The sequence below is a fragment of the Athene cunicularia genome (genome assembly GCF_003259725.1).
Source record: "Athene cunicularia isolate RWA chromosome 10 unlocalized genomic scaffold, athCun1 chr10_part1, whole genome shotgun sequence".
Classification (NCBI taxonomy): Eukaryota; Metazoa; Chordata; class Aves; order Strigiformes; family Strigidae; genus Athene; species Athene cunicularia.
In genome coordinates this window covers 7,567,715-7,581,247 of record NW_020799112.1, presented here as the reverse complement: position 1 = coordinate 7,581,247, position 13,533 = coordinate 7,567,715, and the positions used below count along the sequence as shown (strand labels likewise).

Genomic DNA, 13,533 nt, shown 5'->3' with positions numbered 1-13,533 from the left:
GACAGTGCCAGTGGATGGGGAGCCCTGGGCTGCTGAGGTGTGGGAGGGGGGACAGGGGCAGAGTCCGGGGCCCCTCAGCCTCGCCTGCCCCGGCCCCATGGTGCTGGGCAGGGAGGAGGGAGGGGCGGGAGGGCTCATCAAAGGGCACTTTGGTCTCTGATGAAGGCAGTCCTCTCGCTGTGAGCCTCGTACTCCTCACCGTCCGACTCAGAGGGCCCCTCCTCCTGCCAGATGTCAGAGGGGAGCCCCTTGTAGGAGATGATCCCGCTGTCCAGGGCATAGACCTTCACGCCCCGCAGGCTGAAGCCTGAGCGTGCCTGCAGCACCAGGAAGATGGTGACAAAGATGACAACGATGAGGACGCAGCTGAGGCTAGCGATGAGGATGGGCAGGTTGGCTGGAGGGGGGGCCTCGGCCAGCCCCTCGCCATCTGCCAGAGCAGGGGATGCGCGGCTGCTCTGCGTCTGATGGGAGCAGGAGAGGTCGAGGCTGCTGAAGTGGGAGTGTGCGGGGCAGGTCAGGCACTGGTTGGGGCCGGGCCCGGCACAGGTGGCACAGGAGGGGTGGCAGGGCAGGCAGAGGTGGGGCGCGATGGGCTCCACGCTGTTCTCCAGATCGTAGTGTGTGCTCTGGACGCCGGGCGCGAAGCCAGGAGGGCAGCGCTTCAGGCAGCTCTTCTGGTGCAGGTAGTATCCCTCCTCGCAGACTGCGGGACGAGCAGGGTCAGCACCAGTGTGGGGGCTGCACACAGCCCCCGGCCCCTCCCCGCTGGCCCCACACTCACCGACACAGGTCTGGCTGGGGGTCAGGGTCTTGCAGCCACTGCTCTCCAGCTGGTTGGAGAGACTGGGAGAGTCGGTGGCTGTCCCGTACAGCACCAACGTGAACTTGGTCAGCGTGCCTGCAAGGAGACAGGCTGAGGACCACCAGCATGAGGAAGAGGGCTCACACCAGTCCCCACAGTGGGCTGGCAGGGGATGAGTGGGGCTGTGCCCACTGCCCAGGAGAGCACCTGAGCTGGGACTGTGCCCCTGTGCAAGGCTTCTATGGGGCAGGGGGGACCAGGACAGCTGTTGAGGGGAGCACCTGCTGCCCAAGAGCCCCACCATCTCCTTCCCGCACCCCAGTTCCAGCCAAGCACCTGAAGCGTCACTGGCCCCAGTGCTCAGGGGCACTGGGGAGTCACCGGCGGCTCAGGGGGAGGCCGCAGTGGGGCGAGGCTGGCCCAGCCCTACCGTAATTGTTGGCGTCACTGGTGTTCTCGATCTCCAGCACCCACTCCCCGGAGGGGTCCTCGTCCCACGAATGCGTCGTCATGAAGGCCCAGTCGTTGAAGCCATCGGCCGAGAAGTCATGGGGCCTGTGCGAGGTGGGGGGGGAGGGGGTAAGAGGTGGGTGCCAGTGTCCCACAAACCCACTTGTGAGGGTCAGGGACTGCCCTGGGGCACCCTGCAGTCAGCCCAGCACCCACCTGGCAGCCAGGAGGGTGGAGCGGGTGCCCATGGGACTGACGAGGTGGATGGCCAAGTCCCCACGGCGGTTGTAGGACAGCGTCAGCCGGGCCTGCGCGTGCTCCAGCCGGCTGATGTAGTTGGCTTTCCCCAGGCAGGCGTCCACCTTCCGCCGCACCTCCAGGCGCTTCCCAATGTCTCTGACAAGGAGGGGCAAGAGTGAGCCCCAGTTCCAGCCCTAAGGCATCTGTCAGCGTGCCCCGGCCCCTACTCCCCACTGCAGGGCTTTGTGGCTGCCCCAGGAACCCAGTGCGGTGCCCCAGGGTGGCTGGAGCCCGTGGCAATCCTGCAGCGATTGGTGGTGCGTCCTCTCCATCCCCCAGCAGGGTGCAGGCAGCAGACGGGCCAGGTACAGGCAGTAGATGGGCCTGCCCAGCTCCCGGGTGCAGGGGGGGCGTTGCTCTGCCTGGCCACCACTCCATGCCAACTCTGAATGGGCCCTTTCTCTGCCCGCCGCCAGGCTGGCTACACCCCGCGTGGCACGGCCAGGGACGGGCATGGCTGTCCCCATCCCACTGCCTGCATGCAGTCAGGCAGAGCAGGGAGTGACTGCTCTGGAGAGGCAGGACTGGGTCCCTGGGGAGCGGGGCAGGGCAGCAGGCAGAGGCAGGGCCCAGCCCTGGCCCCCTCCGTGCCCAGGGATGCCTCCCACCCCAAGAGCCCCCCGGGAGTGCCCCGACCGCACATGAGACTCGGCACACACTGTGCTGTGGCAGGGGTGGCCAAGTAGGAGTAAAAGGAGCTTCTGTCTGCCCCCTGAAAAGCCCCTCTGTCTGGGGAGGACAGGCACTGGCTGCGCCCAAACCGCGGCGGCCCAGGCTGCCCGCAGCCCTGCGGCGCCCGGCCCAGCCCCAGCAGGAGCAGGCGGGCTCAGCACCACTCCCGGCTCTCACAGGAGGATGACACCGCAGACGGGGCAGACACTGGGCAATGCCCTCCTGGGCTCACCAGCCCTTACTTGGGCTCAGTGAGGACATCGATGACACATTTCCTCTGTGGTCCCACCGTTGTCCAGTTCCTGGCCAGGCTCACCATGGCCCCCGCGTCAAGCAGCCCATAGCCGTACGAGTGGCTGACTGTGGACAGAGAGGGGGTCAGTGCCGCTCTGGGGGGGGCCCCGGTGGGGGACGGGTGTCTGGCTCCGTGGCTCACCAGGGCCTCCCACCTCCTTCCCTGCCCAGGGCTGCCGGGGCACTCAGCCCCAGCACCCCGGGGTGCCACCCTGCTCCATCCTCAGCACCCCAGTACCTTTGCGGCCAACGCCATTGGTGACCCAGTCATTGGCGTTGAGGTGAGCCGGCTTTGACGTCTGCACCACCAAGTGCTGCATGTCCCGCCAGGTCAGGTTCTTGCTGTGGGGAGACACAGGGCTCAGGAACTGGCACCCAGACGCTCACACGGCTCCCCTGGCCCAGCTCCGCTCAGTGCCTGCCCTTACTTGGCTTCCAGGGCGAGGGCGATGATGCCGGCAGCCAGTGGCGCCGAGGCTGACGTCCCTGTGTGTGATTCAGTGCACTTCTGTCTGAGGTCAGTCGTCACCTACACAGAGCAGCACCAGGGTAGGAGGTGTGGCAGCACTGGCCATGTCCAGGAGCCAGCTTGGGGGCTCCTGTCCCCATGTGGGCAGCTCACCGGTTTCCCTCCAGAGCCCTCAACTCACACAAGACTGAGTCCCAGCACCGAGGTGGAGGGCAGCGGCGTGGCAGAGCAGGGCCAGCCCTGCTCCCAGCACTGCAGCCCCCATCCTGCCCCCACCCGCAGACACCATCAGCCCCGACTCACGATCTGCTTCTCATTCTGGTTGCCGCTGCTGTAGGTGGTGGCAAGGGTGGAGGAGCAGGCCTCGCTGTACCAGGGCACGTTGCCGTACTGCGTGGTGCTGCTGATGGACAGCGTGTATATGCTGTTGGTGTAACCGTCACAGTTGCAGCTGTCGTGCTCGCGGCCCCCGTTCCCGGACGCCCAGACGAAGATGGAGCCCAGCCCCCCTCGGCCCTAGCAACAGAGGCAGGGTGAGGGCCAGCGCCAGCGTTGCCCATGTGGCAGCAGGGCAGGGACCCCCAGGCTGGAGCTGGGGACGAGCGGATGACGCTGGCCTCAGGGGTCTCACAGCCTGAGGGGGAAAAACTGAGCAGACACAGCTGGGAAATAGCAGGAGCCACCGGTCACAGCCAGCCAGCCTGGGTGCTCAGCACCGCTGTCCCTGACTGCCACCATGCCCAACTGGTGAGGCAGTGGGCGGCAGGAGGCCCCGCCGAAGTGGGGCTGCCAAGAACTGATGTCTCTTTCCGCTTGGAAGTCACCCGGGCTGACACTGCCTGCGTGGGACTCGCAGCCGCCTGGCAGCGCCACGGGAGCCCAGCAGAGCCATCCCGATGGCTTGGCACTCAGAAGTCGCAGAGCGGAGGCTGACAGCGCAACACAGTGGGGAGGGTTTGCCAGTGTGCCTCACACAGCACATGCGTCTCCCTGTACAGGGAATCCCAGGCAGAATATGGGGCACAGGTAACCACGCAGGCTGTGGCACAGCGACGCCAAGCAGGACATGGGGACGGCGGAGGAAGGGAGAGCGGCTGGCATGAAACCAGGCAGGAACTGGCACAGGGATTTGTAGAGTGGGGAAGAGACCATCCTGGTATGTGGGGGACGAGCTGGGAGCAGGGAGGACAGAGCTGCTCAAAGGCAAGATAAGCACCTGCATGGGAGGAGCCCTGAGTCAGAGCCATCCCTCAAGAACAGGAAAAACCAACAGAGCCTGATCCTGGAGATGAGCTGGGAGACAGCTCATGTGGGAGGGCCAGGACAACAGCCAGGGCAGGCAGTGCACAGGAGTCCTGGGGGAAGGGGCAGGAGCTCAGCCGGTGCTCCGCCACAAACGCTCCTGCTCACCTGGCTGACCCCTCGGAAGAAAGCCTCCTCCGCCAGCCGGGCCGGGCCATCCACAGTCTTGCCATCGTCCTCAGGGCCCCAGCTGGCACTGTAGATGTGGATGTGGTTGGGATTGAGACCCAGGGAATGTGCCTCCACAGCATCAGTCACCTCCCCATCCAGCATGCGCACACCTAGGGGCACAGAGCAGATGTCATGTCATGGGCGACCGGAGGGGGCCAGCAGTCATAGGGCAGCGGTGCCATGGGCCAGAGCCCTCTGTCCTCTGTTGCTGCCCTGTGCCACCGGCCCTCACAGGGCTGCCCCGGCCAACAGCGCTGGGATCCCCGGCACAGGCCGCTCCACCGGTCACAAGGCCAGGCCCAGCACGGACTTTGCTCTCAGTGCAGGACAGGGCAGCACCCACCTCCGATCCTGGCATTGTAAGCCACACCGACACCACAGATCCCGTTGTTCGCCACGGCAGCAACTTCCCCAGCACAGCGTGTGCCATGTCTGCAGTTGAGACAGGACCGAACATGCTCAGATGGGGCCCGAGGAGCACAGGGTTGGGCAGCAGCTGCAGCCAGAGGGACCAGTGCCCGGGCTGCGTCCACCCCTCCCCAACTGGGCTCCTGCCTGCCCCAGAGTGAGGGAGGTGGAATGGCCATGCCGACCCAGGCAGCTCCCAGGGATGCTGCTTGTGTCAGCAGGGGAGGCTGGGGGTTTCTTCACGGCGCAGAAGCATGCCACCACCCTGCACCCTCCTGCAGCCTGTGAGGGCTGGCACTGCCGCCGAGGCCCTGGCACCCCCCTTACCTGTTGTCATTCATCTGTGTGTAGCGGGGCTGCGGGTCTGGGTCCTGGTCATTGACATCAAAGCTCGCCCCTGGATCCTGGAAGACAGATGTGGCGGTTGGAGACCATCCACACCTGTACTCTGTGGCCCTGAGGCTGGGCTGAGCAGGGGGAGGCAGCTCCAATCCCACCTCCATCCCTTTCCTCTGTGTCCTGCCACCACAGGGGCGAGCCCTGTGCCACACTGCCTCAGGGCTGCACCAAGCTCCCGTGGCATTGCCCCGCAGCATCACCCCGCACTTACGTAGTTGCCCTCCAGGTCAGGATGGTTCTTCTCAATGCCGTCATCCAGGATGGAAACCACAATGCCCTTGCCCGTGTAGCCCTGCTCCCAGGCCTGACGCACGTTCAGGTCCCGCTGGTTGGTGTTGTACTGCCGAGAGAAGCCCTGGCAGTAGGAGCTGGATGGCAGAAGGGGGCTGCCTGCTGTGGTGTGGGGATGAGGGTACCCCAGGGGACCCAGGCACAGAGGACAGTGTGCGGCCAGCCAAGGAGGGGCCGCTCTGGAAGGAGACTGAGCCCCATAAACTTGGCACCCCTGGCAGACAACCACGGGCAACAACCCCGTTCTGGGGCCAGTCAAAGGGCTGCTTCCCCCTAGCCCAGCCCCAGGCCCTCCCCAGCCCTGCCAGTGCCCCAGCAGGGAGTCGCAGCTCCAGCACAGCCTCTTCCCTAGAATGTCCCTGAACACACAGTACTGGGTGGCTGCTTCAGGCCTTCCTCCTCCTCCCCCTCCCCACCAGCCTAGCTGGCAGTGGCATCAGCCACCTCACAGCCGTCCCTCAGGTGCCACGTCCATGTCCCCAGAACCCGCAGCCATGGCTGTGTGGCTCCTGCTCCCCACCCAGTGCTCACCAGGTACCACTGCTGTGGGAACTTGGGGTCTGTGGGTTCCATGAAAACGTCTCTCTTGCTCCTGCGCTTTGCCACCTGCTGCTCCAGCCACTGCACCTGGGAGGCAGAGAGAGCATGGGACTTCCCTGCTGCCCCACCGGCAGCTCCCCAGGCCCCCGGCCAGCCCCCTGTGGCACCTGCAGCCAGTCCTGGACTGGCAAATCACCCGACCCTGACAGATCAGCCACAGCGCCCAGACTGTCCATCCCAGCCTCTCCTGCCCAGCCATGCCAGGGTGGCAGCACCGGCGTCCTGTGACAAGGCTGCGCTCCACTGGAGCAGGCAGGTCAGAGCATGGAGCTCCCTGCCGAGAGCCTGTCAGCCGCTGTGACACACTGCATGCCCTGCTGGGCTGCCAGCACGCTGGGACCCTGGGCCTGAGCCAGGGGATGGTGATGACAGCAGCCCTGCTGCAGTGCCGGTGCTGCCACACTGCCCTGCATGGCTCGCCCTGCACGCAGGGACAGAGCGAGCCCTCCCGGGAGCAGAGGCTGCCCAGTGCCCTGCAGTCACAGCACCCACAGACTGGGGATGCCGGCTTTGCCAAGCCCCTGCCCTCTCCAGCCATGTGTTGGGCTCCTGTCCCGCTCTGCCACGGGTCTCGATGCCCAGGGGCTGTCCTGTGCCTGGTGCAGGCTCACATGGCAGCGTGAAGTGACCAGGAGCAAAGCCAGGCCCCCACAGGGCCCCTCCAGCTGCACATACCTGCGGTTCCCTGGCCAGACGGCTGTGCCAGGGCTGGTGGGGCGAGAGGGAACGCTTCACCACGCCGCTGTGCCGGAAGTGGTAATAGTTGCCGAAGATCTGCAAACAAGAAAGGAGCGGGATAGAGGGGAGAGCCCAGACCCCATTCCCTGTCCCCGCACCTGCAACCCCGAGCCCCAGGGCTGCCATGGGCAGACTGGGCCTCCCACTCCAGAGCGGCTGATGGGGCTCATGTGCAGTCCACAGGGCAAGACCTGCAAGAGGCTATGGCAGCTGGGGAGACCCTGGGGCCTCTGCCCACCATCCTCATCCTCCCACAGGTCCCACACTGTCCAACAATAACATGACAGTAAGTCCCAAATTGTCCAGCAAAGCTGCTGCCCTGGCAGGGAGCCCCCAGGCAAGCAGCAGCAGAGAGGGACAGGCCTTTCAGGGGCCAGCCTAGAAGAGACACTGATCTCAGGAGACAAAACCACCGCTCCTCATCTAGAGCCAACCAAAACCCCCTGCTACTGGTGATGGGGGGACCCCAGGGGAACCCCAGGCAGCCCCAGTCAGGGCAGGGAGGGTCTAAGCCAGCCTCTGCTCCTCAGGACAGGTCCCTTGCAGAGCTCTTCTCCCCACACGCCCCACTGGAGCACCCACCCGGCACCGCTCTCTACCTCGGGGCACAGTCTGGAGCAAAGCAAGGGGCATGCAGGCATCCCACCCCCACAGGGACAGCCACCAGCTGAGAGGCCACACTGCCACAGCCCTGGTGCACATGGGGACAGCCCCGCTGGGGCTAGGGCAGGACGGGACCGCGGCACAGCTTGCCTGGGACAAGTGGCCATGCAGCCGCCCAAGCTGGTTATTTTTAAACCCCAAACCCTCCCCAGCGCTGTCATTTCCTCATCCCCTCCTGCACGTCCGAGGCTGGCCTGGCTGCGGCAGCCCCACCCCAGCCGACCAGGGCCTCCCAGTCCAGCAGCCTGCCTAGACTGAGGAGAAGGGGGCTGACTGTCCACCCTGTGCCCCTGGAAGCTGTGCAGTGTGGGCAGCAGCTGCAGGCAGGATCCGGCCACCCAGGCTGTGTGGGGCTGGACTGCAAGGGTTGCAGGAACACGAGGGAAAGGAGATCTCGCCCTCCACCACCCCAGGCTGCCATGAAACAGTTTGGTTGCAGTTATCAACCCCCCCCCATCAAACCTTATCAGAGCTCTGCAGATGTGCCCCCACCCTGAGCAGCCAGGCAGCTAGCCAGAGTGCAGCAGGGGAGGAAAGGTGCTGAGCAGCACCCTCGGCCCCAGGGCAGCAAATCGGGGCTGCATCTCTCCAAGCCCCACACTTTGACCTGAAATCCCTCTGTGCTCTGCGGGGTGAGCCGAACATGCCTCAGCACCTGGAGCCGGGCCTGGACTACCCCTGCTTGGGAGGAACCATGCACCGGCAGGCCAAGCCCCCGCCTGCTGAACGGGAATTGCTCCACTCTGCAGGGCTCTCCCTGTGGCACAGCCCCCCGTGCACCCGCTGCTCCATGGGCAGGAAAGGAAGCCGATTCCACTCGCAGCAGCCCAGCCCCAGCAGCATAGGATGGCCAGAGCCAAACACCAGGGTCAGGAGTTGCTTCCAGGGCTCCATCTCCAGGCATCCAGGGCTGACACCATGTCCCCTTAGTATAGCCCGAGACACCTGGCAGCTCAGAGCGTTCGGGGAGGTGCCAAGGGGAAAAGCCTCTGCACTGGGCTAGCAGACAGGAACATGAGCTGCAGGCTTGCTGCCCTCCCCCAGCACACCCTCACCCCCTCCGGGGGCAAGGACAGAGCCCTGATTGTTCCTGCACGTGGCTCTGACTGGTCATCCAACTGGATTAGGTCTGCACAGACACCGCAGTGGCAGCCAGGAGCCAGCCAGCCCACACACTCCCACCCTAATCCCCACAGTTCCCTGTCCTCAGCAAGGGCAGAGCCATCTCCCCAGCCCTGTGCATCCCTGGGACAGGCAGCGCTGCCAGCCCACTGCCCCTGCCCCGACCTCCTGACACAGCTTGGGGCCACCTTGGCCAGCTCAGGGGCCCGTGGGCTTGTCCCTGGGAGCAGGGCAATGTGCCGGGCAGCAGCAGGGGCTAGTGGGGACCTGCAGCCCTGTGGTATGGGGAGTGAGGCCTCCCCTCCCTGGGCTGCTGCTGCTGAGGCCACTAGGTACCAGCACCCTGCCAGTGTGGGCGAAGGCTGGTACCAGCAGCTGAAGCCTTTCCCAGTGCTCCCATTCCCAGCTGGGGCTGCCAGCGCCTGTGCTCCCTCCTCCGCACCACCCCCCACCCCTCCCCTCTGACCCCCACTCCCCACAGCACCCTCCTTTGGGTCCCCTTTGAGGCCACTGGCACTGGACATAGGTCCTGGCACCTCTGCCAGCTGCCGCTGGTCTGGGGGACTGCCCGCCCAACCCGGCTTTGCAGGCAGCGGCAGAGTGGGAGTACGCCAGGACAGCGTGCCTGCGGGGACAGTGTCCAGAGCTCACGCTTAGGCCAGGATTCTCTCAGATAAGGACCCTGGGGGCCTCTCCAGAAGCACCCAGTCCTCCCTCCCTTACAGCCTGGCTGCCACATCCTGTCCCAGCGGCACATACACCCCAGGAACAGCAGCTCAGAAACCTCCTGGGAGGGAAAGCCCAGATCCTTCTTCCAGCCTGGCTCCTTCCAGCCCAGCTCTTCCCACCGGGCTGCTACAGTCCCTCTGCCCAGGCCACCCAAGCCTCATCCCACAGCACAGACACCAGGATGGGCTCCAGAATGGGAAAAAACATGCCCAGACCAGCAGCTGCTGCCTCAGCCCACAGGGCTCTGCCTGTGGGTGCTGCCTCGCTGCTCCACCAGCAGCTGAGCAGAGCTGGGGCAGAGGTGCCAACCTCCAGCCACAGAATGAAGGGCGCGGGGAGAAGGTGAGCACTGCTGGGCAGAGCTGGCACAGAGCCCAGTGGCTCACAGGGATTGACCCCAAGCGGGCCTGGGCTCCCCACCAAGCTGGGGGCCCTGTGTGGCTCTGTGCTGCAGTGCGGGGCCGAACAGGTACCCCTGGGCTGGTGGAGACACAGCCACAAAGCCCGATGCCCCTTGGCCCTGGTAGCCAGGCCCAGGACCCAGCTCTGCAGCACAACAGAAATGCTTCCAGGAGCAGGCCGAGGGCACCTCATCCCTGTCCGCACTCTCAGGGGTCTCGGCAGACCCCTGACATTGGCTCTAAGACATTTCCACAGAGACAGCAGCTGTGTGAGGCCACCCCATTGCCCCCACATCACAGACACCCTCAGTGGGGTCTGTCCCCTTCTGTGGCATGAGCCCCAGGACTCAGGGCTCCCTGTCCACAGTGCCCTGCGTGCCCACCGCCTGGTGCAGGGCTCCTTGCGTGTGACAGGACAAAGCACCGGCCGTCTCCAGCAGCAGCCACCCTCCCCGCCTGCCACAGCTGCTCACAGCGAGGTCCTGACACCGCAGCCACAAGTTGTGCAATTTCCTCTGGGATTTCGACCCTCGTTTCTTTCCCGCAGAGCCAGCCCAGCCCAGCGGCAGGCCCCTGGGCAGGCCGGCTCTGCTCCGCCGCGCCAGCCTCACCTCGCCGCAGCAGCACCACTGCAGCTCCCTGTGCCTGCATGGGTGCCGGGGGTTGTCCCTCTGGGCTAGCCCTGCTGCACCCTCTCCCTCTGGGATCCTCTTGGCCCCCACCTTGGTCACAGCCGCCGTGCTGGTGCCGGCTCCATCAAAGCCCCCACAGACCCATGGCACAGGGTGGAGAAAAGCCCCATGGATCAGCCTGCACCAAGCGCCACGGGTCTGCCGGCATCACGCTACACTGGCAGCATCAAGAAGCACTGGCCTGCAAGAAGCAACCTGCCAACAAACATGTCCTACCCACAGCACCATGCCGGCAAGCAGCAGCCCAGCCATCAGCCCGCCCAGCCCCATGGCTCTCAGCAAGGACCCGGCCTTCGCACTAGGAGCCGGACGGGCGAGCAGCCTGGCTGCCAGTGAGCACATGGCTCACAGCTGGCCAGCAAAAGTGGAGCCTGGGGCCTGGAGCACAGGGGAGCTGGGCCCTGCCAAGGCTACTGGGAGGGGAGTGCCGCAAAGCTCCTCATGCTGGGGACAAGGCTGGGCACAGGCCAGCAGGAGCCCCAGTTCCTTCGCCATCACCCTGCTCTCCCTGCCCCACTGCCAGAAGGACGATGGCAGTGACGGCCCCAGCACAGCTGTGTGTGCTGCCCCGTCCCTGGCTGAGGGCAGGGAAAGCTGAGAGCAGGGTGGACCCACTGACATACCTCTGCAAAGGGAAGTTCAGGGCCAAAGACACGCAATGCTGTCAGACCACCCGCTCTCGGGACAGCACACAGCTGCCGCCCTGGCTGAGCTGAGGCTGTGCTATGCTGAGGCAGCTCGCTGAACCAGGAGCCCTCCCCTCCTCCACCAACGCACAGCACTCCCAATTTTTTCGTGCTGAGATGGGCTTTTCCTCCCTCACCCTCCAACAGGCAGGGCATGCCGTGTTGTACCGTGTCGTGCCATTGCCACCAGCCCATCCTGCTGCGGGAGGAGGCCCTGATTCCATCCATGTAATTACCGCCCTTGAGTCAAGGCAGCGGATGCTGGAGGGCTGCAGTGAATGCTGCCAGGAAGAGCACCCCCCAAGCCGGCTCCAGGGCCAGGCCCAGCACCCGTCCAGACTGCAGCAGAGCCAGAAGAGAACATTGCTTCTGTGGGGAGAGGCAAATGCGGGACTTACCGGGCCCAGGTTGAGGAATCCATGCTTCCTGGCCAGCCTGTCTGCCTCCTGGGGTCCCGCGGGGACAAGCACGGCCCAAGTGTTGGTGTAAATACGCTGGGCCAGCACCTCCTGGGCCAGGAGAGCGAGGGCAATCACCAGAGTCCAGAGCAGGAGCAGCGAGCAGGGCCTCAGATCCATCAGAGTACCGGGGTTCCTCTAGCCGGGAAACAGGAGGGTCCCAGGAGCAGCGGGTCCAGCGGCCTCCCTGTGTCAGCACCCCGAGATGCGCCGGCCTCTCTGCCCCACTGGCCCCTGCTCAGCCCAAGAGAGCATGGGGACGAGCCCACAACAGCTGGGCTGGAGAGCAGCAGCAGGGACAGACAGGCCGGGACAGCAGCACGATCTGCAGAGAGATGGAAGAGTGGTCAGGCCTCTCCTCAAAGCTGGGGGGACCGTGGCACACAGCACTCCGGTCACCGCTGCACCGGGACAGCCGCACTGGGCCCTGCCAAGGAGCCGTAGCAGCGGCTGGCTCCACATGGTGCCCCGGCACACCTGCCCTGGCCCAGAGCCGCTGTTTATCTTGCCTATTGCCTAATGTGTACTTACAAACACGAAAAACAAACAAGGAGGGGAGAAGGGCACCGAAGGAGGGGAGAGGCAAGGCAGGGGAGGCTGGGCCTCGCACCACCATGGTCCATAGCAGCCCGGAGCCACTGCACCAAGTGAGACCTGGGACAGGCCCATCCAGGCACAGAGCTGGGAGCAACCAGGATGGGAAGCCTGCCTCTCCAGCACCAATGGGAGAGTGGAGGTGATGCCTCCAGACGTGGTGTGAGGAGGCCCAGCTAAAGGAGAGACTGGAAGGTGCAGAGCCAGGGAGAGCCCCAGGCCCCTGCAGCTCCAGAGTCAGTGGTCAGCGATTGAGCAGGCGGTGCCAGGCAGCAGTGCCGAGCTGTCAACAGCCACCACTCCGCTCTGCCCTTCCTCCGGAGCACAACATGGTGACACCGATGTGACTCATCGTGACAACAGAAAGGAAACCGGCATGGGGACAAGGAAAAGGGGCACACAGTCATCTCCAGCCCGCACCCAGGGATGCTTGGGGGCAAGCTCACACTGCGCCAAAGAGCAAACATATGAAGCTGGGAAGGCCGGTGGGGAGCAGAGCAGGGAGCGATGCACCCAGCACAAAGGAGCCCGTGACACGCTGGTGCTGGCACAAATGCCACACACGGAGCTCCGCAGGGACCCTGAAATATCTGGTCATGTTTCAGAGAGAGCGGGAAGGTGAGAGCCAGCAGTGCCCAGAGGGGCCCCATCCCCCTCCGGCAAGCAGCGGCCACAGCGAGCAGGGAGCCTGCGGCACTGCCAGGGGAGGAGAGCAGCTCCTGGCAGCCGCCTGAGACCTCGCCGCAGGCTGCAACACAGATAGTGCCATGATTCAGGCATGCTGCGGCTCCCCCTCAGCGACCAGACCTCGATCAGCTGTGGGTCTGGCTGCCCTGCTGAGGCACCCGCAGCCACGAGCACTCACCGGAGGCTGGACGGGAGCCCTGGGTCCCAGATCCTGCCAGGGCCCAAATCACAGTTTCCAGTGGGAAAGGCTCCCAGTGCTCCCAGGGAAGGGGAAAAAGCTACGGCAGGAGCAGAGGAAGCAGCAAGCACAGCACAAGGGGACACTATCTTCCACAGCTGGTCTCCGTGCCAGCTCCTTGCCCCCTCGGCAGGTCCCTGAGCTGGCCGGTCTCCTCCGCCTCGCTGATCCCAGAGCCAGCGGCCAGCCGCTCCCCGGCGACGACAGCTCTGCGTGGGGACAACTGCAGCGGGCCCCTGTCCCGGGGACAGAGCCCGGCCCTCCGCAGCCCAGCGCAGCCGGAGGGGCCGGCTCCCTCCCCGCTACCCTCCGGCAACTCTGCCAGGCAACCCACTCCCGCCTGCAGACCTCGGGCCTCGTGTCC

The 13,533-nt window shown here is 65.2% G+C and overlaps 1 protein-coding gene across 1 annotated transcript in view; it reads right to left on the bottom strand.

Annotated features, from left to right (window-relative positions):
* Positions 1–13,533, bottom strand: part of FURIN (furin, paired basic amino acid cleaving enzyme) — a 33,309-nt gene that overhangs the window by 18,698 nt on the left and 1,078 nt on the right. The window contains exons 2-16 of the mRNA XM_026856140.1: positions 11,591–11,975; positions 6,837–6,935; positions 6,093–6,188; positions 5,482–5,610; positions 5,199–5,275; positions 4,807–4,895; positions 4,401–4,573; positions 3,294–3,506; positions 2,950–3,050; positions 2,760–2,863; positions 2,470–2,587; positions 1,472–1,651; positions 1,236–1,360; positions 785–901; positions 4–706 (exon numbers count right to left, since the gene is read on the bottom strand). Of these exons, the coding sequence (XP_026711941.1) occupies positions 138–706; positions 785–901; positions 1,236–1,360; positions 1,472–1,651; positions 2,470–2,587; positions 2,760–2,863; positions 2,950–3,050; positions 3,294–3,506; positions 4,401–4,573; positions 4,807–4,895; positions 5,199–5,275; positions 5,482–5,610; positions 6,093–6,188; positions 6,837–6,935; positions 11,591–11,770 (2,370 nt within the window). The 5' untranslated portion in view covers positions 11,771–11,975 and the 3' untranslated portion in view covers positions 4–137. The remainder of the gene's footprint in view (positions 1–3; positions 707–784; positions 902–1,235; positions 1,361–1,471; positions 1,652–2,469; positions 2,588–2,759; positions 2,864–2,949; positions 3,051–3,293; positions 3,507–4,400; positions 4,574–4,806; positions 4,896–5,198; positions 5,276–5,481; positions 5,611–6,092; positions 6,189–6,836; positions 6,936–11,590; positions 11,976–13,533) is intronic.